We start from the raw sequence: 27,754 nt of genomic DNA on the forward strand, positions 1-27,754 counted from the left end.
TTTTTACAGTGCACCAAACTCAGGCTGACTCAAAATAGTAGTGATGCACTGTCATCAAAAAGAATCTGCAAGTAGAAGAGCTCTCATTTAAGCTGGTCAAAAGCTTCCCAGTGGGATTAGCTCTGCTTCTTGTATCTAGTAGGGGTAGAGAGAAAATTTCTCTTTTTGATACAGTAGTTTTGTCTAGAAGGCTGCAGCTATTTGCAATACTCACAAGTAAGTACACACCATTGAGGGTGGAAACATGAAAAAATACGTAGTGGGATATTTTTAGTGATGCTATAGTCAGAGTTTTCACCTTTCCTGCACCAGCTGTGGGATCATGGTCAGGTCACAGAGCTCACCGCATCTCTACCCTAAGGCAAAGACAGAGGTATAACCTAAGTAGGTGTGCTGAAGGTAGCTCGAGACTAGCTAGAGACCTTAGGAGATGATACACATAGGTCAATAAAGGTTCCAAATCCCATTTAAAAATTCAGGTAAAAATTTGTGGCTGGCCACACCGAGATGCTGCAGCATCTTTCTCCAAACCATCTGCCCCTAAGTTCACTCTGGAGTGTCTCTGCAGGCTGCAGTCACACAATGATTGCAGCATGTACACATCCTCAGTACTTTTAGTGGTCAAGCTCTCTACCTGTTCATCAGGGGTGACTGGAAACCAGCGGGTATTTGTTAAAAGGAATTTTACATTGTCTGCCTAGGGGACTCTACCGACACAAGATTATTCTCAAATGATATGTGGAATAACAGTGCCTTTTCCTGCATTAGTATATTCAACTTTGCTAGTGAGTAATACAATATTAACAAACATTCCTAATTATGTAGTAGTAGTTGTGCACACATGGAATCCCTCTGAAGAACTAGCCTGCAAATTCTCAGTGTTTTACTCCAGACTCATTTACAGGTTCCCTGGCTGGAAGGAGGTAGTTCACTGTTATTTCTAGAACAACTCCCCAAAACATTTTAAATACTTTGATATGGCTTCCTCCACATATCTCCCTCTTGAGAGACCCCGACTGAAGGCCTGTGGCTCTTCTGCTGGTAATTCAGGATCTTCTTTGCTGTAAGTCCCATCCCAGATTTTCTGTCTGTGCAATTTATTAAATACAACGTTTACTACCTGATTAAGACATTTGCCTGCTTCCTCACACCTGCCAATAGTAACATTTACATGCTATGTGAGCTTTAGGGGCTTGCTTGAAAGCTGAGATGTTACTGGATCTGAGCAGGCAGGTATTTTGAGAGGAGAGCTACAGGCTCTTACCTTGCTTCAGATCCCTGCAGCCTTCTCTACTGTCAAGGAAAACTCTGTGCTTCCATCCACATCCTGTGCTAGCCAGAGCCAAATTGGCACTCCTGCTCTGCAGCAATTAACCAAAGTGGCATCTCTTATGATGCTGCCAGTGAGACAGCACAAGGATGTTAAGTGCCTGCAGTTTATGCTCTGCCTCGGGGGGGTGTGTGTGTGTAAGTATGCCAAGGATCTGGCTGGATTCTAGCAAAACCATGCTCCAGCAGGTGTTTGCAACCCACAGATAAGGTGCAGAACCACCCCGGAACACTGGCCCTGCTGAGCCAGCTCTGGGGGAAACCCCAGACACCCCTCAGGAACACTCAGGAGGGTGTCCAGCACCACCTCATACTAAAAAATGGCTAAAACACCTTGTATTCTGCAGTATGCAACTTCAGCCATATGTGTAAACAGGCATAATCTGTTCTTTTTCACTGGCCACAAGCATTTGTAATCTATATACCTGCTGAATTTTTTTACTTTGCATTATTTTCCAGAGTACTGAACTCAAGTGATTTTTATATTGAAATTACTTAAGGGGTACTGATAAACAAAAAGTTAAAAAAATTATACTGACATTAAATTCCACCTTGCCACCAACCATAATTCTCTGGGGTCTCAAAGGGAAGCAACATAGCCTTCCTCCCGAAATCCTCTCACTGCCCTTGACAGGAGGCAATTTTATTTAATGAAGACACCCATACTTCAATATAAAGGTGTCAAGTGAATTATTCATGAGCTCCTTTGTCTCCAAAGCATTCCAGCTGCTTCATCTCATTGTAAAATTGTAAAAGAAAATTAAAGTTTTTTGTGAAAGTGCAGCTGTTGCTTTGAAAAGCATCTGTTTACCAACTATTACTGAGAGGCAGTAACATCCTCAGCTTTTGCTGTTAAGTAGCATAAGTAAAAGACCAACAGAACTGGGCAAACAGATACACTGGAGAGAAACAAGCATAACTGATAGCATCAGCGCTGTGAGGCAATCAATATTCAGATATTTTTAGGTGCTTCATGTTCTGCAATTACTATCTTGAGCAGTATTGAAAAAAAGGAAGCAGCTGAGCTTTTTTCCCTTCTGTATTCCCCTTTCTTTTAACATATGACTGTGCTTTACTGTGAGGAATGTTGTTACAGACCAGCCCTGTCATTAGTGCAGTACGTTGATAGGTATCTTTACTCGTGAGGAAACCAATATAGTCAGCACGGCTGTACGTAAACACAACAGTCTGCATTTCATCTGATTCGAGAGCTGAGATCCACATGGGCTGATTCAATTACAGAGTAGAATTCCCGGCAGCAACCATGGTCCTTATTCTTGCTGCACTGGCTACATAGTTACTTAAATTTGCACAGATGTGCAAAAGTGTTGCAAAAGAAAAGATAATTTTTTTCCTCGGTGATATTTTAGTACTGTGGAAGTAGAAGTAAGCTGTATTTAGAAATATGGTTAAAAAAATTACCATACCTTTAGAAGTCAGACCAGACTGCAGATATCTGTGCCTATGCATATTTGTACAGAGTAAGGCCACATCTACCAAATTGCAGATAATCTGGTAAATGCCATCACTATTTAGCAAATATGGCTGAAAATTAAGGAATTTATTTTACCTTTCACTTTTCAGCCTCTGTGCCCATAAAAGGCCAGAAATAACATTGTGTAGGCTTCTTGCTTGTGACATTTCCTAATTGTGAGGCACTTTATTTCTTAATCTCAATATTTATTTTTTTGGAAGATGTTTTATCTAAAACAATCCTAATACAATGACATCTATCATCACATATAATTTTCAGTTATCAAACCAAAGTAACATTTAAAAATGTGATCATAATCGTAAAGGTTCAAACATAAAGATAAGAAAATATATATTCATAAAAAAATTACTCTCTTCAGTGTGGAAGTAGATTTCAATTACTCCTAATTAATTCTGGTTCTGCTGAGATTGGTATCTGGTTTAATATATGCCAACTGCATGCTAGTTTCTTCCTCCTGAGCATGAAGATTTTTCTCAGTTTTAATTTAACTGATAGTATAGGATTTGGCTAATTGCTGCTGTGGCAGCTATAGTGCTTTCTCTTCCTGTAGCATAGAATGCTGAATTTCACAGATGATCCAGAGAAGCTACAAGCAAGTGCTTTTTGAATCCAAGCAATATACATCTGCCCAGGACAGAACTTCAGGAAAGGAAAGAGGGATCAACAAGCTGATTCTTTTCCATCAGCAACCACTGGACTGCAGAAAGCAAGAAAAAAACCCTGAAAGTTCTACAAAGGAAGAAGAAAATGTTTCAATAATGTTATGAGATTGCTGTGCACCGGCTTGAGTGACTGCTGCAAATAAAACCTAATGCTGACATCTTCAAGCCTTCAGAAGAGAAGAAGCTTTTTGACTAAAGCTTTCTGCCACTGTTGTGAAGGTAGAGACAGACCAAAATCAGTGCTCCTACTGGGGAAAGTGTGGGGGCACCTGAGTATCCAGAACAGATAAAAATGTGGGAAAGACACAGTTCAGAAATTTTGCTTCCCAAAATTCTTGGGGTTTTGCGGGGTTGGTTGGTTGGTCTGGTTTGGTTTGATTTTCTTTTTTTTTTTACATTAGAAATGCTGATAAGTAAATTACTTTCCATTTCCATACCACTGCTGAGTTTTCTCAGGATAATAGGATTTTTCTGAATCTATGGGATCAAAGATTACTACAGCTGACATTAAAAAAAAATCCAGAAAGGAGAATCTGTCCTTCTTGCAGACTTCAGCAGCTATAATATTTCTCACACAGTTTTGATTTGTATCTACTCCAAGCAGCAGACTCTCTGAACATCTGTTCTCTGAATGTCCCAGAAAGACTGGTTTTCTAATGCAAATTTCAAGCACATCTGATATTACCCTGCAATACCATCATCTTTGCTCTCCTTGCTGAATTTTTTTTAATGTGGATATCTTAGAAGAAATATACTTGTCTGAAAGCTGATAATTGCCCATATATTTTTAAAATTCCTACACATTTTTTAAATACTGAAGGATTTTGCAGAACTCATACCCAGTCATCCTGCTTAGCTATTCTTTTTAGCTTTCCCTTTTGTTTGTATTTAATTTTCTTTCCATGGCATTTCTTATAACTGGAAAAGTTGTTTCACTTTTTAGATGAGGACTTTTCATTTAGATGCTTGCTCAAGATGCACTGTTCCATGAAAGCCTCAATGACAATTCACTAAAATAGAAAATCATATTGAGATCAAGCCTCATCTGGCATGCTCATTTATTATGAATCTATTACAGTGCTATCTATCTTTTAGCAAATTTTTAGACCATTAACCAGCACATGTTTAACCTAGCAGCTGTGTGTAGCCCTGTGTAAATTCAGTATTCCTTAATGGATTTTAAAGGTAAGCAAGTACAAAAAGATCTTGCTCTCAGGGAACAGGATTACCTGACTGTGTTTAAGTACCAAGAGTTAACACACGAAAGACTCAGTTATTCTACAAAGCACAGTAAAATTTCCCTCCCCTCTGCACCCCCCCCATCCAATACTCTAGTTTTGACTGTAGATATTCATACTTTATGAAATTATTCGTATTTTATTCCAATATGGCTAGTTAACACAACATTGACAGCATAAATATGACAGTTACTCTTTTCTAGAAATAAGTAGACTCTTCTGTAACTGTATTAGGACATACATTTCATAAAACTGTATCTTATTTACCTTGAAAGACAAAAAAAAAATTAGCAAAACCCCCCAAAAATCCCCCACCAAAAAAACCCAATCAACCAACCAACCAACCAACCAGCCAACCAACCAACTAACCAACCAACTAAACTCCCCAAAAAACACAACCGAAAAAACCCAAACCAGGGTATCTGAACAATTCTTACTCCTTCAAATCAACTACACTGCAAATACATTCATTAAATTATAACCAACATGTTGGAAATGTTCCTCCCATAAAATATCCACAGTTTTAGAGAAGGCAAGTCTTGCCAAATGTTTATTATTTAAACTAAGTGCAAAGTACAACAGTGTTCAGAAATACAACTGTTCAAAAATGCTTGTCTGCTTGCTAGGAAAGAGGGTACATATTCACTAGAAACCCAGGGATTCCAGGAGCAGGGGCTTTGCTTTTGAGCCATCCTAGTTTGAAATGCTTCACCTGTCCTTCAGCAGATGCCTTTGAGGTTTCCACAAGGCTACAAGATAAGGACACTTTTAATACCTTGATATGTAAAAGCAAAACCACCAGACATCCCTGGAAGTTTTAATGTAGAATGGGAATCTTTTGTAAAACCTTTTGTCACTACCTGTGATTTTTCAGGACAGACTAATCCTGAATTTCACTGCAGTATTCCTGCACCCGAACAGGAGGGATTGAAATATCAGTTATGAGCAGAATTGGAGTGGTATTGTAGGAAATATTTGTAAACTTCTAACTGACCCAGCATGAGAGAGTAGCTACACGTCCTGTGGCCCAATTCCAATTGTTTTTCTAATATTAGGGCCAGGAGCAGCTGATGTACCACACCCAGAGCAGTAAACAGGAAAGGCTGCATCTATTGCTTTGTCCTGCTGTGCTGTGTGACAAGGGCAGACACATGATATGTCCAGGCAGATCCATGCGTGCAAACCTGAGCTCTTCAGTGCTGTGCTCAGACAGGAGACAGGTTGCACCAGTGGAGAGAGCTTAAACTCTGCCTATGCAGAGATGTCTTTCATTCTTTTTTTCCTTTTTTTTTTCTTTTTATTTGCTCCCCTTCACCCTTTCAGAACACCTCAATGCCCAACAATCTCACAAGAGATTGCATGTATCTCACAGGAGATTTCCTGTATCTCACAAGACTGGAGTATGACTGGAAAATATTTTCCTTTACTACTATTAAATAATGTCTACAGGGTTGCACAGCAAATGTAGCAAATGTTGGAGCAGTACCACACTCTTCTGAGTCTCACTAAGATACACTCCTCAGTCATAAGACTAATTTATCTTTCTTGCACACACATTTCTTCACCATGATGAGATTTAATATCTCATCTCTGTACTGAATAATAATATGTCAGCTGCCAACTGCCTGGAATTCTTACACTGAAAAAATGGTGAATGTATATAAATGACAAAGCAAATAGTATTCTAACAGTATTTAGTCTTTCCCAGTCAAATACTGGCAATAAGAACACATGTAACTAAAAAGATAAGATTTTTTATAATAATTGACATGATATTGGCTCAATAACAAAAAGTATATATGCACAGACTAGCCTTTATTTTAGGTCTGATTCTATTCCTATTTTAAATTCTGGCTTTAGATACCTCAATATCAAATCTTTGAAGGACTTTAAATATATTGCAAAGAACAGAAGCCATTTCTCTTCTCACATTGCTATAAATTAAGAATACCTTTGGTGAAGCTGGGCCAGAGTGAGGAAGCAAGCTGGCAGTACTCTGTGAGGAGCGGGTCAGCCACCTCTATTCCCTCCTGGAGGGAGGAGACATAGCTTGAAGTGGGATTTGGGGAGACCGTCTTGTTCAATGCCGCAAGAGGCTCCCAGGGGAAAGCCGTTCCTGGGACCATGCCATAAACCATTTGTGTTCTGTCTTCACTGTGGCCCAGGTCAAGGTGTGTAATCCATGTGGGACCTCTTGTGTTCAACTCTGCATCTCTGCCTTCTACATGAGACAGAGACAATGAATTACCTCTGTGGTACCTTCCCCTGCTTGCTGGCTGCTGACCATGAACAGGCTGGTGATGTCTGGGCTGGCAGTGACATTGAGAGGCCAGCTGTGGTCTATGTTATTTTTTCTGTGTATCTCCTGTTTGTGGCCTCAGGGGCTCTGACTGTCCGAGGCTGTCCCTGCTATAGGAGGGCTTTACTAGAAAACAAGAAGACATTCTCCTGTGCTGCTGAGAAACAAAGCCTGATCCAAACTAACACCACTCAGGTCTCTCAGTTTTCTTGTCTTTGGAAACAATATCCCAAGTATCTGTTGTGAACTTAGAGTGGTGGTAGAAGGGAAAGGAGGTTTCCATATGACAGTGTTAGAGTGGCTGTGCAGCCAGGCTGTGGCTGGCACATCTTGGAGCTGTTCCACCAGCCCATCCGTGCTCCTGAGCCCTGCCCTGCCGCCCTGCACCAGGCACAGCTGCCCAGCTCCGACAAACTCCACTTTGTGAGAGGTTGTGAAGAGGTAGCGAGGCTGGGGCATGGTGCTGCTGGGAAATATGAACTGGCTGTGTCTTTCTCCGTCTTTGCATGTGGGATTTGAGAGTTGGAGGTTGCTATCACGTTGCAGGCCTGGCTGCTGTTACAGTGCCTTTTGTATAAAGAGCCACACAGTGACAGTACAGGCCCTCTCAGGCTGATGCTGAATGAAAAGCTTTCTCATGTAAAGGTTACAAGCTTTACAGCACAGTGCATGCTCCTGCTGAAAGTGCCTGCCACGATACTTTCTGCAGCTGCAGTGGTGTTGAAGCTGGTTTTAGTCTGGGAAAATGAGTCATAAATAGAAATTATCGTTGGTATATGTCCACTGTCTTTACTAACAGCAGAAGCCAGAGTGAATTGCAGCTGATTTGTTTATGGTTAATATTGAGTTCATGAATGAACTGGAGGACAAGGTGGACCACTTGCTATGTTAAAATGTAACCAGGAAAACGGCATACGGGCATATACTATTTGCCCGAAAGACAACTTACTTAGGTCAAAACTACATAGGAAACTTGAGACTGCAGTAGCAGCACTGAAAGCCCTTTATGGTCAATAGGTTATCTCATAACTGAACACTTATTAGAACTTGTTTCCAAGTCTAAAGGCAAAATTTTGGGAGGCAAATTAGCTGCAGGACACACAGACGAGTAAACGTACAGTGATTTTTTTTACTTGTTATTTCTTCAAATGTAAAATACCCATTTTACTTTGCATTAATGGTTTAATTGTAGTGATTAATGTCTCTGTGCCTTTCTGTGATTATTTTTCACTTAAGAGTGTGGTTACCAGTAACAGATAAAAAAACAAGCTATAGTACATCAGCTGCCACACAAAGCACTAAGAAATTTTCTTTAATTATCATCTGAGCTCTTATAATAGCCCCTTCTTCCTAACATGTGTTTCTCTCTTTGTCCATGAGAATAGAGTTAACTTTCAGGATATATTGAAAGTTCTACATTTTATCTTGTGTCTGTGGAGGAAGACATTCGTAAGTCCCTCTTTTATTTTATTTATTTATTTATTTTTAAATTTTTCTGTGTGGGACTTCCAGGATCATGTAGATTTTCCCTTAGCAGCATTTCTTGGTTCAGGATTTCAGGTGTCTGATGATACGACCTTTAGGAACCATCACCCTGCAATACATTAAGGTTTGTTGTGTTCTGGTTGAAACCTGGTGTTTGAATAGTTGCTGAAGGCTTTGTGAATTTCCTAAGTCAAAGGACAAATGATAGAGGAACAACATGTTCTAGTGCTTGGTCTGTTGAGTGACCTTTTGCTTCTGCAGAATACGAAAGTAAGTGGATAATATTCCAGAACTAAAACTAAAAGTAAAACAAACATGCACCTAAATTGTTTTTCAATTTCACATGAAGTCTTTATTTTAAAAGAAATAAGCTGGAGGCACTGTGATGCAAATCAATGGAAATGTGGCTGTACTTCCCTGGAAAGTTACCTAAAAAGCAGTGTACTTTTTTTGTCCTTGCTCTTACAAAGATGTGTGCATGGGCTTTGCGTTCTGCCACTAAAGCTCATACTACATGCATAAGTCTTCATAAAAGGACTTTATAAAAAGGCTCTCTAAACACAACTGGTTGTGACATCATTTTAGGTTACAAAGCTTTCCTGGAACCAAGAAACTGCACATACCAGTAAATCAAAACAATTCAAGTATTTATTGTTTGCTAGAAAAATTCATGTCAGTTATGTAAACTGGATTGAAATTTTACTTATGAAAGTATGGCTTAGATCTGTGTGTGGTCCTCTTTCCCTCCTTCCCTCCTCTTCTTGCCTCCCCTTCCCTCCCCTCCCAACTAATTAACGTATGGATATTTGTCAAATATTTTACGACACAAACTCTAATTCTCAATTATGTATTCAGTTGCTTACAGAAAACAAACAACCTGCCACGAATTGCATCTTCCACAATGTGCAGTTTATGATGCCATCTAGATTTTGAAAACAATTAATTGGTCAGAGTAGAAAACAGTTACTATTTCTTAGGTTTTTTCATGCATTAAAGGTGTTAACAACCTGGACAACAGGGAATCAAATTTTACAGTTCATTAAGCATTTCTCCTGGTTTTCTTAGAAATGGGATCTCTTCATGTAAGCAACAATGCAAAGAAGAGTATGAGTATTTGCATGCTGAATCTATACACTAAACAGCAAGCTTGTCAAGTATATTCCAAGCATGTCTGATACCATGGCCAGGAAACATGCCCCACCAGTTGCTTGTCATCAAAGTCTTCTTTGATTTTGCAAAGAAAGTAAATAAAAATTGTTATGAGGAACAATGGGTGAGATTCACTTGAGCTGGTTTGGGAAAAGCTAAATCACAGTTTTCCAGCCAACCATTTGCATGAGTTTCCAAAGCTTTGCTTGGCGATATATGGAATTTTTCCACTGTCAATGGAAAGCAGCTGCCATCCAGATCTCATGTCTTTTGGACCAGGACAAGTCCGACATGATCTCAACCCTAAGACTAGTGAAATAACACATGAATTTGAGTGACTAGTGTTTGGTTGTACTGCTCAAATAAAAATTCCCAGGATCTCCTAAATACTAAAGTATTGGGAGAAATCTTTTACTGGAGGTTATACATTATGTCATATTATACATGACAATATATATATCAATATATATAAATTATTATAATTTATATCCTGAACAAAAATATACCTGTCAGAGACATAACTATTTATTTCCATTAGCACATCTTTGGAAGTAGAATTTATTTTGGTTTTATTTTTTTTTTTCTGTGACCTCGGTCTCCCTCCCACATGTGATCACACAATTGTTTGCAGGACTGCTGCTGGCTGACTTCAGAGTAAGTAATTGCATTACTAGTTGGGTGGGGAGGGAAGGAGGACCACACACAGATCTAAGCCATACTTTGATAAGTCAGATTTCAATTCAGTTTACATTACTGACTATTTTTTCCAGCAAAAAATAAATACTTTAATTGTTCGGACTCTGATACTGATATGTAGCATTTCTTAGTTGTAGGGAAGCTTTGTAACCTTTAATGACATCACAACTTCCATGTAAACAGGAAGGTTGAATCTCTCTTCCTACGATATTTGTATGGCTTTTGTTATCATTAAGTGCTTCTTAGTCTGAGCTAATGTACCCTCACAGGAACTTTAACTTTTTAAAGGCTGTAAATGTCATTGCACAAGGCACACTGGACTGTACAGAAAGTGGCTCTGGCACATGGGGCGGATTAAAGCTCCGCATAAGCAGTGGGTGCAACAGAATAAGGCAGTGTGGTTGGCACTGCTGAGTGCAGAACACCTGCAGGGAGCAGGCAGACACCTGAGCACCCCAAAGGCGAACAGGGGTGGTCAGCTCACACCTGGTACACCTCTAGGCTCACACTTACTTTGCAGACATAAGAGGCATGGATTTCTCTGCCTCCTCCCTCAGCTTGTGGTGGTTCATTTCTTTCATGTCTTGGAGACAACATGTTGGAGATCACAATACTGGGGTAGACTGGTTGTGAACACAGCCACGGTGTCATTTCTGATGAGAGTGGGCTGTATGGAGAGAGGAATGCAAGTTTTAAAGGTCAAGGAAGAAGAGAAAATTGTCCAAAGGAGAAAAAAAAAAGCAGCTGTGTGTGTTGGCAGTAAGAGGTGTGGCTGGTGAGACAGACTATTGTGCTCTGGACAGTGTGTGTTTCCAAAATCTTCCTGCCAGGGTCCACCTTAGAAAAACTTCGAAGAACTGGCTGACACATCAGCGAAGATCCAATGGTGTTTGCTGGAGTGTTGGCAAAGGGCATATTTGTCGTGATGAGACATTAGCATCACAAGTATTGAGCTGGTCTCTTATCAGTGAGCATCTTCAGGCACATGAAAATGCACAGTTAACACAAATTATTCACAGTGTTTTCTTTTGTGTGTCAGAATAACATCTCTCCTGTTCAAGTTCAGCTGGAAGCCAGCTGTTCTTCCATAAGCTACTTTGAAGATATTTTATCATGAGAGTCATATAGTTAAATATGGCAACAGTTAGGTATGGCCCTACATCCTCTCCACATGGCTGGCACCATTTCCTCAGAGCAGTACCTTGTACCTGGATGAAGATACAGAAAAAGGCCAGTGACATTTTAGGACTCTCCAGGTTGAGAGTTGCAGTTGATGGGTCATTCATTCTCTGCTCTGCAGAGCCTTCTCAAGAAGACTTGCTTAATTTTTTTGAGCTACTATGGATATTTGCCACTTTAAGTGTGGCTACAAGGTTCAGTTGCTGAAATAGTCTTACCCTCCTTCATAACAATATGCTTTAAAATGAGAAAATACCATGACAATCTTCTGTCCCTAAAAGAAAAAAGATTTCTCCATAACACTCCATCCTTAAACACAAGTATCAATTATTCACCTGCTAATAGCTGCATCTAACAACCCATTCAGCATTCCACACATTGAGAAGGCAGGAACAGATCTTCATTTCGAATTAGAGGAATTAAGACTTTGCATGTTTTGTGCAAGTGAGAAGGAGGCACAGATGTGTGGTGTGGAGATGACAAAGTAGCTTAAAAAAGATTTTAAAAGGAGGTAACGGTGCTCAGTTAACAAGAACAGAGGTGACAATTTTATAATTTTTTTTGGCCTTACAGACCATAAATGAACTATTTTCTAGTATAAATGTTATGTAAAATTATTACATTTGGATTTCATTTATTTTTAAGAGTTAATAGTAAAGAAGCATATAAAAATTAAACCACACTGACTTCCCAAGTATTTTGCATTCAGTAACACAGGTAACAACGCTAGCCCGACATTGCTAACGGTACAGGACTGAAAGCAAACAGCAGGTGGTCTGATTTCTCCTGGGCCAGGCCATGTCTCTGCACCAAAGCTGCTGTGAAGAGAACTTGGTGACTCCTCTGTGGGTCACCGATATTTACAAGGATCGCCTTCAGGCTGATTAGCTTATTCTTTGAATTTCCCCAAAGAGCTGCTGGGAAGAAAGGCTGCAAAAACCAGTACGACACACAAACAACCTCCTGGCTGAGATGTACCCAGCCCTCCCAGCTCGGTCGTGACCTGCCGGGCTTTTAAGGTGTTGCTCAACCTGTAAAGGGAACATTTACAGTGTCACTGCTGACAGAAGAGTAATAAAGAGGACTCTTGTCTCCATGAATAAGGGGCTCTTTGCCCTTCACCTTAAAGCAAAGACTATAGAGAACACAGTGAGATGCTTCTCTCTCAAACCGTCATGGCTAATTGATTAGCTCTCACTGCAGGGTATCGAATTATGGCATTTCTTTTCTGCGGTGCCCACGTGGGTGGGTGGGCAGCAGGTGGTACTTCGAAAACGCTACTGGTGAGCGATGCCCCGTCCCCGGCAGTGTTCAAGGCCAGGTTGGATGGGGCATTAAGCAACCTGGTCAACCGGGAGGTGTCCCTGCCCATGGCAGGCAGGTGGGAACGAGACATTCTTTAAGGTCCCTTCCAATCCAAGCCATTCCGTGATTCTACGATCTGGGGAGAAACCCGCGTGCTGCTGAGCGGTGGGCGCCGTCCCGCAGCGGGGCAGGAGCGGGAGGCCCGGGAGCGCAGGCGGGCGCTGCCAGCCGGAGCGGCCGCGGGGAGGGCAGAGGCGGGGCCGGCGGCAGCGGCCGGGGCACTGCGGAGCCGGCGCGGCGCTCACCGGGCGGGGACTGCACCTTCCCCGCCGCAGCGCGGCACCGCCCCCGGCCCCCGCCACACCTCCCGCCCCACCTCCCGTCCCCCCGGCCGTCCCCCCGCTCCCCGGCGGCGCGGTACCCGCTGCCCTGCCGAGCGGCTCTGCCTGCGCCGCCCCGCCATGGAGCAGGGGCCGGCGGGGGGGTCCGGCCCCGCTGCTGCTGCTGCTGCTGCTGCTGCTGCTGCCGCCGGCACCGGCGGTCTGCTCCTGCCCCTGAGCGAGACCGAGCAGCAGCGCTACTCCGAGCTCTTCTCGCGGTGCTGTCCGCCCCCCGAGGCGGCCGCCGGGGGCAGCAGCGTGGGCGAGCTGTTCCGGGCCTCCCAGCTGCCCCCGGACACGCTGCACCAGGTGGGTCCGGGGGTGTCCGGCTCCAGCTCCCCCCGGAGCTGCGGGGTGCGGGCGGTTTGGGGGGGTGCGGGACGGGATCTGCTCCTGCAGCCCTTCGGGAGAGGGGCTGGCGCTGGCTCCGCCTGGAAGTTGGGGGCTGCGGGCGGGCCGGTGCCCCTGCGGTGCCCGCGGGGCCGGGACCGGGCACAGCCCTGTTCGCGGCGGGGCAGAGCGGAGCGGGGCCGGTCCCGCCCCGCAGCGGCGGTGCTGGAGCTGCTCCGTGCCCGCTTGCCTGCTCCAGACAGGCGCTGGCAGGGTCGGCGCGCAGCTCTCAGGGGTTCTGCCCTCCGGGTGTGGGTGCGTGAGGGGCCGCCCGGTGCCGGGCTGGGCACCCGAGAGCGCTGCGCACCCCGCGGGCTCTGGGCGGGCTCTGCCTGTCAGGTCGGTAGTGCCGTCGCCTTTCTCGAAAGGGTCCCGAAAGTCATAAAGGCAGTTGTATGAAAGGACGTGCCATGCGCTAGATTCCTGGTTTACCACTGAGGGTTTTTCCCTAAATGTTGTTTCAGTGGAAAAAAAATCCGTAGGTAAAATGATGTTGCGGTGTTTGTCAGTTCTTGAGCGCGAATACATCAAGGTGCGAAGTGCGAGGGTCTCACCCGTCAGAGCAGCAGAGCCCCAGAAGTGGTCCCCAACAGGGGCTGTGTAGCGGAGCCCTCCTGCTGTTTGAGGAAAAGCTTCTCCGGCGTGGGAGAAGCCTTGTGCCAGCCAGTTTCCAGGAAGAGGGAAGAAGTGGTCTTCTCCACCTGTGGATTAGTAATTTAGCTAACACACTATAGTTTCCTAATACTTCCTGAACAGAGATAGGATATTTCTGTTTGTTTGTTTATTTATTTATTTAACTTTTATTTTCAGGAATTTTGTTCTTCAACAGCTTTTACTTATCAAGCAGGAAAAAGTTAAGTTGAAATCGAGCTCATGTACCTTGGCACTGCCTGAGAGTATTCTACTCTACTGCTGTCCTGATAGCTGGTAGATCATTTCTTAATGGGTTATATAAATTCATATTGTACAGGGGATTCTGAACGAAAATTGTGGCGTTTCAAGAATATTTTTCTTCCTACTTGTGCTCCTTACCAGATCAATAGAACAAAAACATTACCAAGCACTGTATTACTACCTTGTATTGAGCCTCACTGTGACCTTGGTCTTGCAGGTGAATCAAGTGGTGAAAGTAGAGATTTCACATAGATACAGCACTAAGAGTGTTCTTCCTCTTTCCTCTTTTTGCAAAGAGGAAGCATGGGACATTTAATTTAAAGTAAGAAGGCTTATCAGAATAGTCACTTAATTTTTCAAAGAAGTATGGAAAAAACCTCTTCTTTTCACAATTTTTCTTATTCTATCACTTAAGTGAAATTTATGATCATGTTATTATCACAGTTTGTTTTCAGGGTCGTTTTGATAGTAATGTGTGATTTAAGCCTGGAAATGGTGAGGTACCGATTTTGGCTTTGTTTTTGGATTTGTTTGTTGGTTGCTTTTAATGTTCTGGAGGTTTTTACTATTTTAGATTATTTCCAGGTATATTTATATGGTGAGGAGAACATTACTAGCAAACAAGCCTGTAATTGTCTTCAGGAATATTCAGATAATAAGGCCTGTGGGATCTGGGTCTGCTTCTCTTTTTCCTTCCTTCCTTCTTTCTCTTGTTTACAGGGTACTAATCACAGTGGCATTCTGCTCTACTGCTGGTGTGTCTGTCCTCAGAACCCACCACTGTCAGGTATTCTTACATTTACTCAGACTTCAGGAAAAAATGAATTAAAAGAATGAGTTAAAGAAAATAAATTGCAAATGGGGATTTTTTTGATAGGGAAAATCCCACAATGTTGTTTAAGATATTTTTCTGATGTTTTGCCTTATTATATTTCAAAAATTCAATTTAATATTTTCACTTTAGAAAATCCAACCATTCTAACAGTTAGAGGAGCAAGACACACAGATTCATGGTATATGTTTTCTGTTAGTACAGGGGACACCTATTTTAGGGTAAGAGAGCTCATTTGGGTTAAGATAACATGTTTTCTTTGAAATAATTTTTGACTATAAATGTTTCTTGGGTTTTTTTAATGCTTTTAAAAATCCCCGTCTATCCCTATTAGTGCTTCATATATAGGCAGCATCCCTACTGACCAACTGAGAAATGGTCATGCTGAGCTTATTCATGTCAGAAATGGGGAGATTTGGTTTGGAAACCAATTCTGGATTTTTACTAAGCAGAGTCTGCACAGTCCAGAAGGTACTTAACGCCATTCTCTGGCCCTTGCATGGGCTATAGCAAGAGACAGTTATAGATGGTTTTGTAAGCAATGTGCAATTTGCAGCTTTTTATTCTTAAGGCATTCACTGAGGAGTAGTTTTACAAATCAGGATGCTTCCGGAACTGACATCTAGTGCCGTGGCAGTTTCAAACCTGTGCTGTTGTCTTCAGTGTAATAAGTGGGATAAATCTTTGAGAAAGAAGGAGCTTTTCCTTATACATTCTTTGATTGAGATTTATTACTCATCAGGATGGTGCTCACAAGCATTACAGGAAATCTCCTTCCACTTCTTTACCTGTAATGGCAGGGTTTGCTGTCTAGACAAATATCAGTGGGTGCATCCTAGATGGAGTAGTGCTGCTGATGTCAGTTCCTGTGGGAAAAGCAGTGGTGTGTGCTGTCAGACAGCAAACAGGCAAGGGTTTGGTTTGGTTTAAAGGTTAGTTGGCTTAATCCAAGAAGTTACACGGATGAAAGATGCTAGCTAACAAGAGAGCAGGTAGGGAATGCGAGAGCATGTGCCAGAAGAGGAAATGCTGGAATAAATGGAAAAAATCCAAAAGCAGCCGGGTCAGTCGGAGCAGATGGCGTGCACCCGAGAGTCCGGGGTCTTGCTAAGAATGAAGTGATTGAACACAGATTCATTACACCCAGGCTCATTAAAGCCAGCAATTCTGCTGGGCAGTAGGGTACAGCAGAGGTTGTTCTGATTTTGCTTTACTTACAGACAGGAATTGAACAATGAACTCAGCAAGAGTTATCTCAGTTCTGGAAAAAAGGTTGAAGTTAGCACTAAAATTAAAAATGTCAGACACTTCACGGGCCAGAGGCGGCCATGACAGGGACAGAGCAGCATGGATTTTTTGGACTGTATAATCATACCTCCCCCATGTACTGAAAGTCTTTGGCTAGACATATTGTGTGGTTAAAGACAGAACCATTAAGATTTTATTTAGAATTGCACAAAGCTTGTGGCAGATCTTTTACCAGGGGCTTTTAAAGTAACTCCGCAAAACGTCTGTAATTATTTGCCTGAAAGATCTGTGCTGGGGTTGTTTTTGGTTTTTGTTTTTATTTTTTACAGTATTTATGTTGAAGGCGAAGGAGCAGACTAGTCATGCACCATGCACTTATGTACACTGTCAGAATTAGAAGAAATTCAGCAGCATCAGCTGGATTTATATATATACATCTGTGTTGATGAGATTGAAAATGGTGTTATCTATGCTTTAGGCTCCTAACAAAGGGGGAAAGAACTGAATTTGTGCAAAGAAAAATCAAAATTTGAAAAAAGTAAATGTTTTTGACTTACTGGGGCCACAAAAATACTGCTGAAGTGAAGGTGATCCCACAGCATGCTTTGTTACATAGATCAATATCAGTAACCCTTCTAACAAGGGGAAACAGCAGGCAGAGGTGAGGGAGGAAGGCAGGAGGTACCACTGTTGGCCGTCAGTGGATGACAAAAACAGGTTTGCGTGCCCATGTGGGCAAGCTGTCTGGGGTTTTGGGCCTATTCCTTGGAAGATCTGTTGGATTATGCTCCCTGAGTGCATTGGGATGTCTGTGCTGCACACGGACGGCTGTGCTAGGTGCTGACAATGCCTGGTTTGCCTTGTCTCATTTGGGGCAGTTGACTTGTGACCCTATTTTGAAGCTGGTCACCAGCAAGTACATACAGCCTCTGCTGCTTGAGTCTGGGACCCCAAGTGTGTTTGTTGTGGGTGCCAACTACCAATGGGCTGATGTCTGCAGGCATTTCAGATAAAATAATGCTTTACAGGATCACTGCCCCCTGATCAGCAAAGGAGAGGTACCTTGTGCTAGTTCTGCTGTTTGTTGACATTACTGTTGTCACTGAATATTTTGTCTTAAGAAATTGAGGAGCAGAATTGGACTTCAGATTTACACTAAAATGCTTATTTCTTTTCATTAGTTTCTAACTTACTTGATTAATTCTCACTTGGTTTTCTGGCAGTATTTTTAATTCTCACTTTTATAAACCTTAATCTTATTTGTGGACTTGGCACTATCAGCACAGAGATCCAATTTCCTAAGAAAACGCATTCTTTCCTCTGCAAATGAACACACTGTGTTATTATGAGCTCCACGATGACAAGTACTAATTGTGTGATGCTGGAGCTGTACAGGCACTGCATTTTTAGCTGGGACTCTCCTTCCAGTACTGTGTGAATAGGGAACACAGGCAAACGGTCGTGCTTTTCTTCCGCAGACTTCGTGAGTTAACTTGTGTTTATTGTGCCTTGTCTCTATAGTTACAATTCTACATTTTAACTGTATTATGCATTCAAAAAGCAGAAGTGTGAATAGAATAATAATAAAAAAAAAAGGTTAAGTTGATATTTCTTTGGAAAAATGCCAGTAAGGATTGGCTTTCTGAAATTTATTTTTCTTAATTCCGTAAGGATAAATTATTACCTGTGTGATAGCTGGGGTGGAACTAACTGCCTGCCTCAAATGAAAAGAAAAGGAACTGTAGCAGTTGCAATGCTAGCTGTTTGAGTGAGGGAGGTAACTCAATGTTACTTTACAAAAAAGTTCACTCTGTTGCAGCTGTTGACAGAATGTGGCATTATGCTTGTGCTGGCAGTGTGATTTTGCTGACTGAACAGTAGGTCCATCAAAAAGTAGTGTTAGAGAGAAGTTGCATCCTACTGATGCCTTTGAGTCAGGAAGAAACAAAAGCGTGTTACAACTTCATGTAAGCAGTGCATCAAGAAGAGGAAAGGAAAACTGACATTTCAGTATCAGTACTTCTGACCACAATCTCCTAAACTGTCGTTGCCTTTCTAGAGTCACAAGCAAACTTGTGTTTATGTAAGTAGGAAAATGAAAAACTCTGATGTAAAAGTCAGGGTAGTATTGTTATTAAAAAAATTTCTAAATTGTAATGAGGGAAAGGGTAAAACTTCACATGGAGTGATCTTGCTGATGTGTTCTGTAAAAAAAATAAAATTGATGTCTTAGTACATCTTTAAATGTTTTTTTTATGATGTAAACTATCACTTCATAGTCATTCCTTACAAGATTAGTAGTTTTGAGTACCTCAATGCTGAGATACACAGTAGATGATTTGTAGAAGCCATTCCTTCCAAGTGTATTTCAAATCACACTGTAAAATAGACTCTTAGACCTGCTTGCCACAGACATTCAGTGGGATGGTCAGAATTAGCCTGGTCAGGGCCTGCAGCCTTCAGTAATTAACCCTCATAATAGCCAAGTGTCAATTAATTATGTAATTTCCCAAGAAAATAATGCTTTGCTGTGCCAGTGATTTGAAATGATGCTACAAAAGGGATGGAGGAAAAAGATCCATTGGGATTAAAAAGAGTTAACTTTCTTCATGAGACGTTGATGCAGTATGAAGCAAGGACAATGATGAATGGTTTTTATGTTTTCAGTAAGTGGTTTTGTCATGGTACTTACATAAGTGCAACCAAAAAGTTGAGTATAACCCCTCCTTAGTCATATGTGTATCTACAGCAATCTGCTGTCAGTATTGTGATGTTTATACACAGACTGATGGTGTTGCCACAGTCTGTTTTGCAAAGGAGATGTTGAATACAATTCACTTCAGTGGCTGAATCTGGCTCAAACAGCCCCTGTGAAAGAGGGATGGTATAAAGTCTGAAAACATGAATTTAGCTGAGCTGAAAAACTTAGCCAAGATAGATTCATGAAAGATGGAACAAGCATTTCTCTGGCAAGGAATCAGGATAAATGACCTATTTAAATTTAAAATACTACGATTTGAGAAATACATCTGATATAGTATCTGTAAAGCAAGATTCTTTGATATATTGACACCTAAACATACCAACAGTATGGTAAAATAAAACATTAATGAGCCATATGTCCTAGTTCAACTTTTGAGACAGTCAAACAGTTTAACAGCTGAGTTAGTGGATAATTAACTTGAAAAGGTTGCTGGAGTAGAAAATCAACTGTGGACGAATAGTAATCCCCTCTTCCTTAACAGAGGGAGTATTTTCTTTATCCATTGTATTCAGCAGCATTATTAGGTGACACTGCATAAAACAGAGAACTCTGTTGGGAATAACATTTTTTTGTTTATCATTATTTTTTAATTTTTTTTTTTTTTTTCTCCTGCCATTTAGATATGATGATGAGGTGGAAGGATATGGTGGGATGAGATCCATTAGTTCTGTGATCTGGTAGGACACAGTGACCAGAAATAATCAGAGAAATCATTAACTGCAAATTATATTTACTTCATTTATCAAGGTGTTTAAAAGACAAAACATGTGTTTATAAAGTTCCAAATCTTTGTATATATAAGAAATGTGTAGCTTTTGGTTTTTTAGCAGATGAAGACTGTGTATTTTTAAATGAATTCCAGTTTTCAGCTAAATTTAACTTTGCATATGTCATACATACCCACACAAGTAGGTTAAAGATTATAGTGGAGCAAATTTCTTATAAAATAAGAATTAAGATGTATATTAGGTGATGTGGTTGCTCAAATACATTTTAAATTATTACTTTGTTTTAAGAACAAAAATGTTACCATATTTATTTTTAAAAAGTAAGAATCTTGTTTTAATGATGACCAACTGACAAGACATGTCTTTATCTAGATAATTATGAAATTAGGGTCTTATCTCTTTGGACTTAAATAATGTTTTTAATAGCTTATTTTTTCCAAAAATCTGCCCTGCAAACACTGAAGTTCAGACACATGGTGCTGCCAGTTGCTTCAGATGGGGTGGTACGTTTGCAGAGGGGTGTTGAAGATGCTCCTCTGATATGTGCCCTGGGCACTCTCTGGTCAGGAACAGGCTGCTTAAAACTACCCCAAGGTTACACAGTGGCTGCCTGTTAAATCATCTCTTGTGCCTGTTTGAGCCATGCAGGCCTTTGCACCGAGCACACGGTGCTGAGCAGAGCTACAGGAGTGCCCCACATACATCACCGTGAAGCCCACAAAAAAAGGGGGGTCTTGAGAAACTTTCGATAGCTTGACTACCAGAGCACATCTTCAGTGTTTTCTTCTGCTTTATTTTTTATGTCTGTAGGATATTTTTTCTGCCCTGCAGTCTTTCCCCCCTCCAAAAAAGCTGCAAATGTTGGTTCTAGTATTTTACCCCTGCACCTGTGTAGTCCTACAGTCTGAATAATGCAGGACTGGGTCGGTCCCCTTCGTTATCAGGAAGTGGTGGGGAGATGCTCCTTTGGGCCGAGCCATAATAAAATGCTGGATTTGAGACTCATAATTCCCACTGTCTTGGTGTCAGTAAAAATTTAGAGTTGGCTAATGGGAAACACTTGGCTGAGCTTGAATTCAAACTGTCTGAACATGGTCCATGGTGTCTGCTTGCTCACTCCGGTATGAGTCATGGAGCTGAATTCTACTTTCAATAGCAAATTTCTGTAGCATTACTTTATTATTATGATTATAAATTTCAAGTGGTTTTTTGGTGTCAGTCTTTCAAATCAATTTACCTTTTTTTTTAATCTTTTCTTTTTCTTAAAGTCTCTTTCCACACCAAGAAACATTAGATCAGCTTTGGCATAGGCAACATTTCACATTTCATGCATTATTTACTTTTGGCATAATTTACACAATGATGTCCTATGGAAGCCAAGATGATGGTATTCGGAACAAAACAATGTGTCTAATCATTTGCAAAACAGGGTGACTGCTGTGGGCTAACAAATAGAGTCAGAATTATTTTGTTGCGAACAGTAACAGCAGTGGAGAAGTAAAAGGTGAAGTACTTTGAGGTTCCAAATGCCATAAATAAGAATAAAAGGGGAGGGAGGCCAAAACTCAATCCTGTGATTCTGTATGTATTTAAAACTTTTTTTTTTTGCTTTCCCTCCTCTGAATAATTGCTGTCTTTATAAGAGCATCTGTATGTTTTAGTAGCCATAGGCTGCTTTTCCTTTACTGTGTACAGATAGAAATGCAAATACAAGTCATGATAGAAGATGTGCTGTAAATGCTGGCAGACTGTGCATGGGCTCTGGAGACAGTGTTGTCTTTGACTCCAGTGTTGCTGCTTTGAAATCCTGTGCTCTTTAGCTGAATCGAGGGCGAACTCTTGGTTTGGACAAACAAGTAGATTCTCACCGACTGAATGATGCATTTCTGCACATAAGGTGCCAGCATGTTGGATGAAATAGTGATAATTTTAGTGTTTTGTTTAGTGGTGTGGAAGAGAAAAAATTTAACCTGCTTTTCCAAAAGATGTGTTGATTCCAACTACAGGTAAATGTGATATAAGATCAAGGAAGGACGGGAAGTGTCTTCTGCATATACCACGTGCAATGGAATTAGCTGTTAGGGTATGCCTTCAGTTAAGAAAACTTTTGACAACTCTTCAGTCTTATAAAAATAGTCCATAACTCTCAACTAAAGAAGGGTTTTAATGATATTGATTAAGATAACTGCACAACTGTAGGAGATAATGTTTTGTCTGTTTGCTGCATTGCCTTTAAGAGGACCTCTGTAGTTATAAGTGCTAGGGAAGTGAACTCAAGAAACATGCCAAATATGATAAAACAGGAGGGGTACAGGAAGCATCAAGGTTTTTTGGGGTAGCCAGTCTAAAAAATCACATAACAGTAACTGTGGAAGAAAGATGCTCATTTTAGGAAAAAAATATTTTGATGGAGTAGGAGATATATCTGTAAGAGATTTGTTTGTGGCAAAAATGCATCATATGTCACAGAATTTCTGTTTTCTTCTGTATTAGTTAAGTCTCATTTTGTCTGAAAGCAGAACAAAACCCAGAACTGCATTTTTATGGGAAATGCCAGAATGTCTTCTGGTCTTCTAGGGCAAATTTAACAATGTTTGCAAGAGAAGTTGCCTTGGAAATGTTTAAAAACCTGTAATTCGTTGAATTAAAGAAAAACACTTTTGTTTTGAAGTGCTTGGATGTTGAAGCACTGTGACGTCTTAAACACATGTATTTTGGGCAAGAGGTTGTTTGTGTGCATCATTTCTAGTTGCTTTCTGTTCCTTACACTAATTCTGCCATTACAGATAGAAGTGATGGTGGCCAGGCAGCCTGTTCAGAAGGGAGACTGTGGTGCCTTGGATGTCATCTGCTGAGGAACCACAAAGCTGTGAAACATCAAAACAACAGCTTCCATGGGGCTCTGTGGTACCTTTGTATTTAGGTGACCTGGAAAAAACCCATTTCATTTCGTGGTAGAAATTTGGAAGGTTCATTGGAATTGTAGTGGATTGTTGGTTTGGATTTTTTTTTGTTTTTTTTGTTTTTGTTTTTGTTTTTTTTTTTTTTTTTTTTGGGAAGTGCTTCAAGATGTTGCAGTATTTTCATTTAGTCTAGGTCAAGGTCACTGGATCTCATGGCTGCCATCTAGCCGGGGAGGATTTCTCACTTTTTTGAAGTGTTCGCCACTTCTGGATGTTAACTCCAGTGGTTTTTAAAAACTTTAAATGCTTTCTGCCGCTGCTTTCAGAATGATAGACACCAGCTGTCAGATCTGCCATGCAGAGTTGTCATAACTCATTCTGATAAGCAAGAATCAAATGTTTCAATCTCTGAAGAACGAGCTTTTTCTCTATTATTGCTGAAATTTGTGGAAGACCTATATAAATGTAACTGTTATAAGTGTTCTCGTATTTAGCTACCTGGACTTGTCCCATATGTTCAGGCTGTCTCTTCTGTAAACTCTGACTTCAGTATTAGTGGAAACAAATTTTCCTTTGTACCTAATAGACAGTAATACCCTTTTTAAGAAGCGTGAGAAGGAGAAACAAACCTATTCCAAAGTAGGTAGCACATTTCTGCAGGTCATGCTGGGCTGATGTCTGGGTTACAGGCCGGGTTCCTTTCTGTGTTTGGTACCTGCAAAGTTCATGCCTCCCAGCAGCTTTTTGTGCTCCTGGTACTTACAGGAGATCCCTTACGGTGCTGGTTGGAAGCATGAAGAATAGATAGGTTGAAACTAGTTTTCTCTTATAAGAATGTATAAGCGGAGACCTTACCTGAGGTTGAGGGAGGTTAAGTAGAAGCAGGACAGCAGTGAATGTCATTGGAAGCAGTGGATGTGAAAGAGGAGAAGCCTGAAGGAGTCATCGAGGTGGCCAGTGTTTATTGGGGCTTGTCTGGTTTGGGAGGAGATCAGAAGGCAAAAATAAATAAATCCCAATTATGTTGTTAAGAGCTGTTGTCTGTTGTTGAGTAATAAAAGGCAGGGTCCAGGAAGCTGCTTGTTTCTGGTTTTTATTAGATGCTGTAGGTATCATGGTGATGAGCAGGTTATAAATATAAATGGCTGCTGCAGATGGAAGATGAAACAGGCTAGAACCCAGTAACCTTTAAAGAGGGATAACATGAGGTTTAAAACTCTGCTGAGATCTGAAGCTTCCTGCAAAGTCTTTGGGTAATCTCAAGGAAAGCCTGGCAATAGCAATAGAAGGACCAAACCCAAAACAAATAACCAACCCCCAAAATGCCCGAAAACAAAATTTGGAGCCAAAATCTTACCCAATTTTTAGGTTGAGTTTTTCACGAGGTGCTGCCAAGGTTAGAAATGAGGAGAGCCTCAGCTTTCTGTTTTCTATGCCTGATATATGGTGGAGATGTACCCCTGTATCAAATAGTATGCTTGGGGTTTTTTTGCAATTGTATTGTTTCCTGTTGCTACCCTCACTAAACCATGGACTTCTTTTTAAAAACAGCACTGTATTATTATTCTGGAGATACAGTATACCTCTATAATAGTACAGCTGTGAAGTCGTGTCTGTCAAAACATCTTTTAAGTGTTGTGAGAGGAAGGAACCAGGATGGGGAGCCTGGGGTTGACGATGTTACAGCACCTGCTACCTCACAGCATGACAGGTCCCAGGTTCACTGGCCAGAGCATATGTTTCAGAACAAGAAAGAACAGCACTGGGCAGTGCTGATGTCAGCAGGAAAATAATTCTTAGTGTTATTTACATCAAGTTATCAGTCCCTCATTTTCTTTCTCTCTCCACCCCCTCCTCCACCCACAGCTGTATTATAGTAATTATATCTTTTATTTGATCTAGTCTAAATCAGGACTGTCCTTGAGGAGTATACTCTCCAAAGGAGTATTTTTCCATAGGAAATACTCATTAGCTGTTTTTAGATTGCATTACTTACTATGCATATATTTGATTGCAGGGGAAGTATGCAAGAGGTAAAGCTTTAGTTTACTAAAGTCTGGCAAGGCACTTTGTTTCAGTATAACTACTGAATTAAAGCCCTGCAACAAAAGAGATTACTCTGGAAGTGGAATGAAGGTCTTCTGTTCAGGTACTGAAGGACAGACCTTAAAGTAAACATCTCTGAGGGAGTGAAACATCCAGAAGGGCGAAAGTAAAAGAGACATTTGTGAATCTTTTTTCTTTCTTTTTTTTTCCTTACTACACAGTTTAAATTTTATAGTTTAAATTATTTGGCAACATGTAAGTGCAAATATTAGTAACCATCCAATTAATAGTTGAGCACCATAATACTTTTATAGTCCTAGTAAGTTGGTCAAGTTAAGTTTCAAATTTTGAGTGTTTGACATTTTAATGAAGAGAAAGAGGAACGATGTGTCAAGGGATGCAGATGGGAAATACATTTAAATGAGTGGATGAGTAGTGCTGTCTAGCTTTATGTGTTCCTATTCCCTTCCATATGGAGAATTCTGGTAATATATAGGGCCCTAAATCTAGAGTTGCAGGACCATCCTATGGTTAAATTGGCATTGGCCCAGAACAGCATTTCTACATTTTCCACAGCACTGTCTCGTTGAGGGGCTTGGGTGATATGTGACTATGTGGAGAAAAACTTCTCTTGGAGCAGTGATATTATTTGGGTCAACTTTAAATACCTGAAAGTTTGCTTTGCTTCCTGATGACACTTTCAAGACAATATGTCTTGCAAGAAACATTGTACAGAAATTTTCCTTTGTAGGAGAACATTAAGCCATTTCAAAAACAGTTCACCATTGCTGTAAGATGGCCAGTGCTATAGTTTCTTAATGAAAGAGCTTAATGGAGTTGTGTTGTTCCAAGGAAAGGTGTTTGAATCATAAGCTAATATACATTGCCATAGTGAACCACTTCCCAAACTTTACACTTAAAATTTTTTTAACCTCAAATGGATTTTTAGTACTATGTAATATAAAATGTTTCTTTTGCTCTGCTGCTGATGTTTCTGTTCCGTTAGAATTTTCTGTCAATGCTTTTAATAATGATAGTCTCACTCTCTGTTAGAGTTCCCCTTTTCTTGTGGTCTGTCTAGAACTGCTGCAAGTGCAATGCTAGAAGTACTAATTTGCAATAGAACATTCAGTTTACCCCTCTGTAGCAGCAATAGCTCATTTATTGCCAAGGTTGCAAGGATAATATGAAGGCTATTTTTATCCTTATGTGAACACCCATCAGTCTCATTAACCATTAAATGGTCAAATGGCTGAAGACACCTTTGGGTTTCTGAATGTGTAATGTATACTGCAGGAAAGGCATCCCTCATCTGGTACCACATTAGGGGTTGGCTTGATGTGTCACCCTGTTCTTTATTCAAGATTTTATCTCCTGCTAGGAATGACCTATCAACTAATGGTCTTTTTGTTATCACTATATGACTAAACACAAACCTATATGCCTGAAAGGTTTTGCCATTTCCTATATAGCTGTGTGCTTTCAGCTAAAAAAAAAGAGATGGTCTCCTTTATTGCTACTTACTCTACTTCACCTTTCTTACTGTAATGTAAAATTTGTCAATTTCCTATGTCATGGGCTGAGGTTTCTTTGGTCCGATTGTCGAAAGAGGTGTGGCTTGTGCAATGATGCTATTAATTCAGCCCAGTAGTAACTTCTGAATTTGTTAACTATATCAACAAAATTTCAAGAAAATTGAGAGACTTTGAAGAGTTCCTGAGAGTTATGTGGAAGACTAAGTCATTTGGTAAAAGAAAACCCTATTAATTTTGCTGCTGAGAGGAAGGTTCCAAAAGGAAATCAGCCCATGTTAAACATTAAAGGAATGTCACCTCAAGACAAGGGTCTAGAGAAAGCTGGGGTTTATTGGTTTTGCTGCTCAATGACAACTCCTTGACTGATGTAGGCTGCCCAGGGAAGTGGTCAAGTCACCATCTGTGGAGCAGTGTTGGGCTAACAGTTGGACTCAATTAGGGTCTTTTTCAACCTAAATGATTTTGTGATTCCAAAGAGTGGTGTGGGGATGAGATAAAAGATGGCTGTAAAATAGCATTTTAAAAATCACTGTAGTAGTGAGTGGAGAAGAGCAGAAGGGACAGGCGGGTGTCTCCATATCTGCTCTGTGCCGCTGTTTTTGTGCCCATCTTTGCTCCCCCTGTCTCTTCCCACGCGGCTCCACCTGCACTGCTCTTTGTTCCCCTCGTTTCCAGCTGGCGACTTCCACCAGCCAAGAGAGCTGCTGCTTCAACACTTCTCTGCATCTGCCAGGAAATAAATAAATAGTGGGATGAGAAACGGAAGGGATGTGTTCTTGTTCTTTTTGTCAGCTTTACTTAGGGCTTTTTTTTAATTGTATGTCTTACTAAAATGTATTACTTTGAGAAGATTTCCTTGAAACTAGAGCTGAATCCTGTCGCCTCCTTGGTTTCCTTAGTTTTCTGGCATTAAGAAAAATGCAAGTGCTTGGACACTGGTGGAGATGGATTCTCATATATTCTGCTATTTAATAGGCCACAGCCACTGAGAGGTTTAATGTTGTCCCCTAAGGGCTTGCCAGGAGTTCTGTTTGCAGGCACCCCTTGCCCACGGAGTGCTTTGCAGGATCCCCTGCCCCCCCAGCTGATCACTGCAGGGCTTTGGGAGCTGTCTGTTCTATAAATTCCCTCTAACTCCCCGTGAAGCTGAAGACAATGTGCCCCAGCACTATTCTTGTTCCTTTTGTGCCAGTTCTT

The 27,754-nt window shown here is 41.0% G+C and overlaps 1 protein-coding gene across 1 annotated transcript in view; it reads left to right on the plus strand.

Annotated features, from left to right (window-relative positions):
* Positions 1-13,298: 13,298 nt before the first annotated feature.
* REPS2 (RALBP1 associated Eps domain containing 2) overlaps positions 13,299-27,754 on the plus strand; it is a gene marked incomplete at its 5' end in the record, with an annotated part of 91,020 nt that continues 76,564 nt past the window's right edge. The window contains one exon of the mRNA XM_082278119.1: positions 13,299-13,526. Coding sequence (XP_082134245.1) covers positions 13,299-13,526 — 228 coding nt within the window. The remainder of the gene's footprint in view (positions 13,527-27,754) is intronic.

This window comes from Coloeus monedula (assembly GCF_965178545.1).
Source record: "Coloeus monedula genome assembly, chromosome: 3".
NCBI classification, from domain to species: Eukaryota; Metazoa; Chordata; class Aves; order Passeriformes; family Corvidae; genus Coloeus; species Coloeus monedula.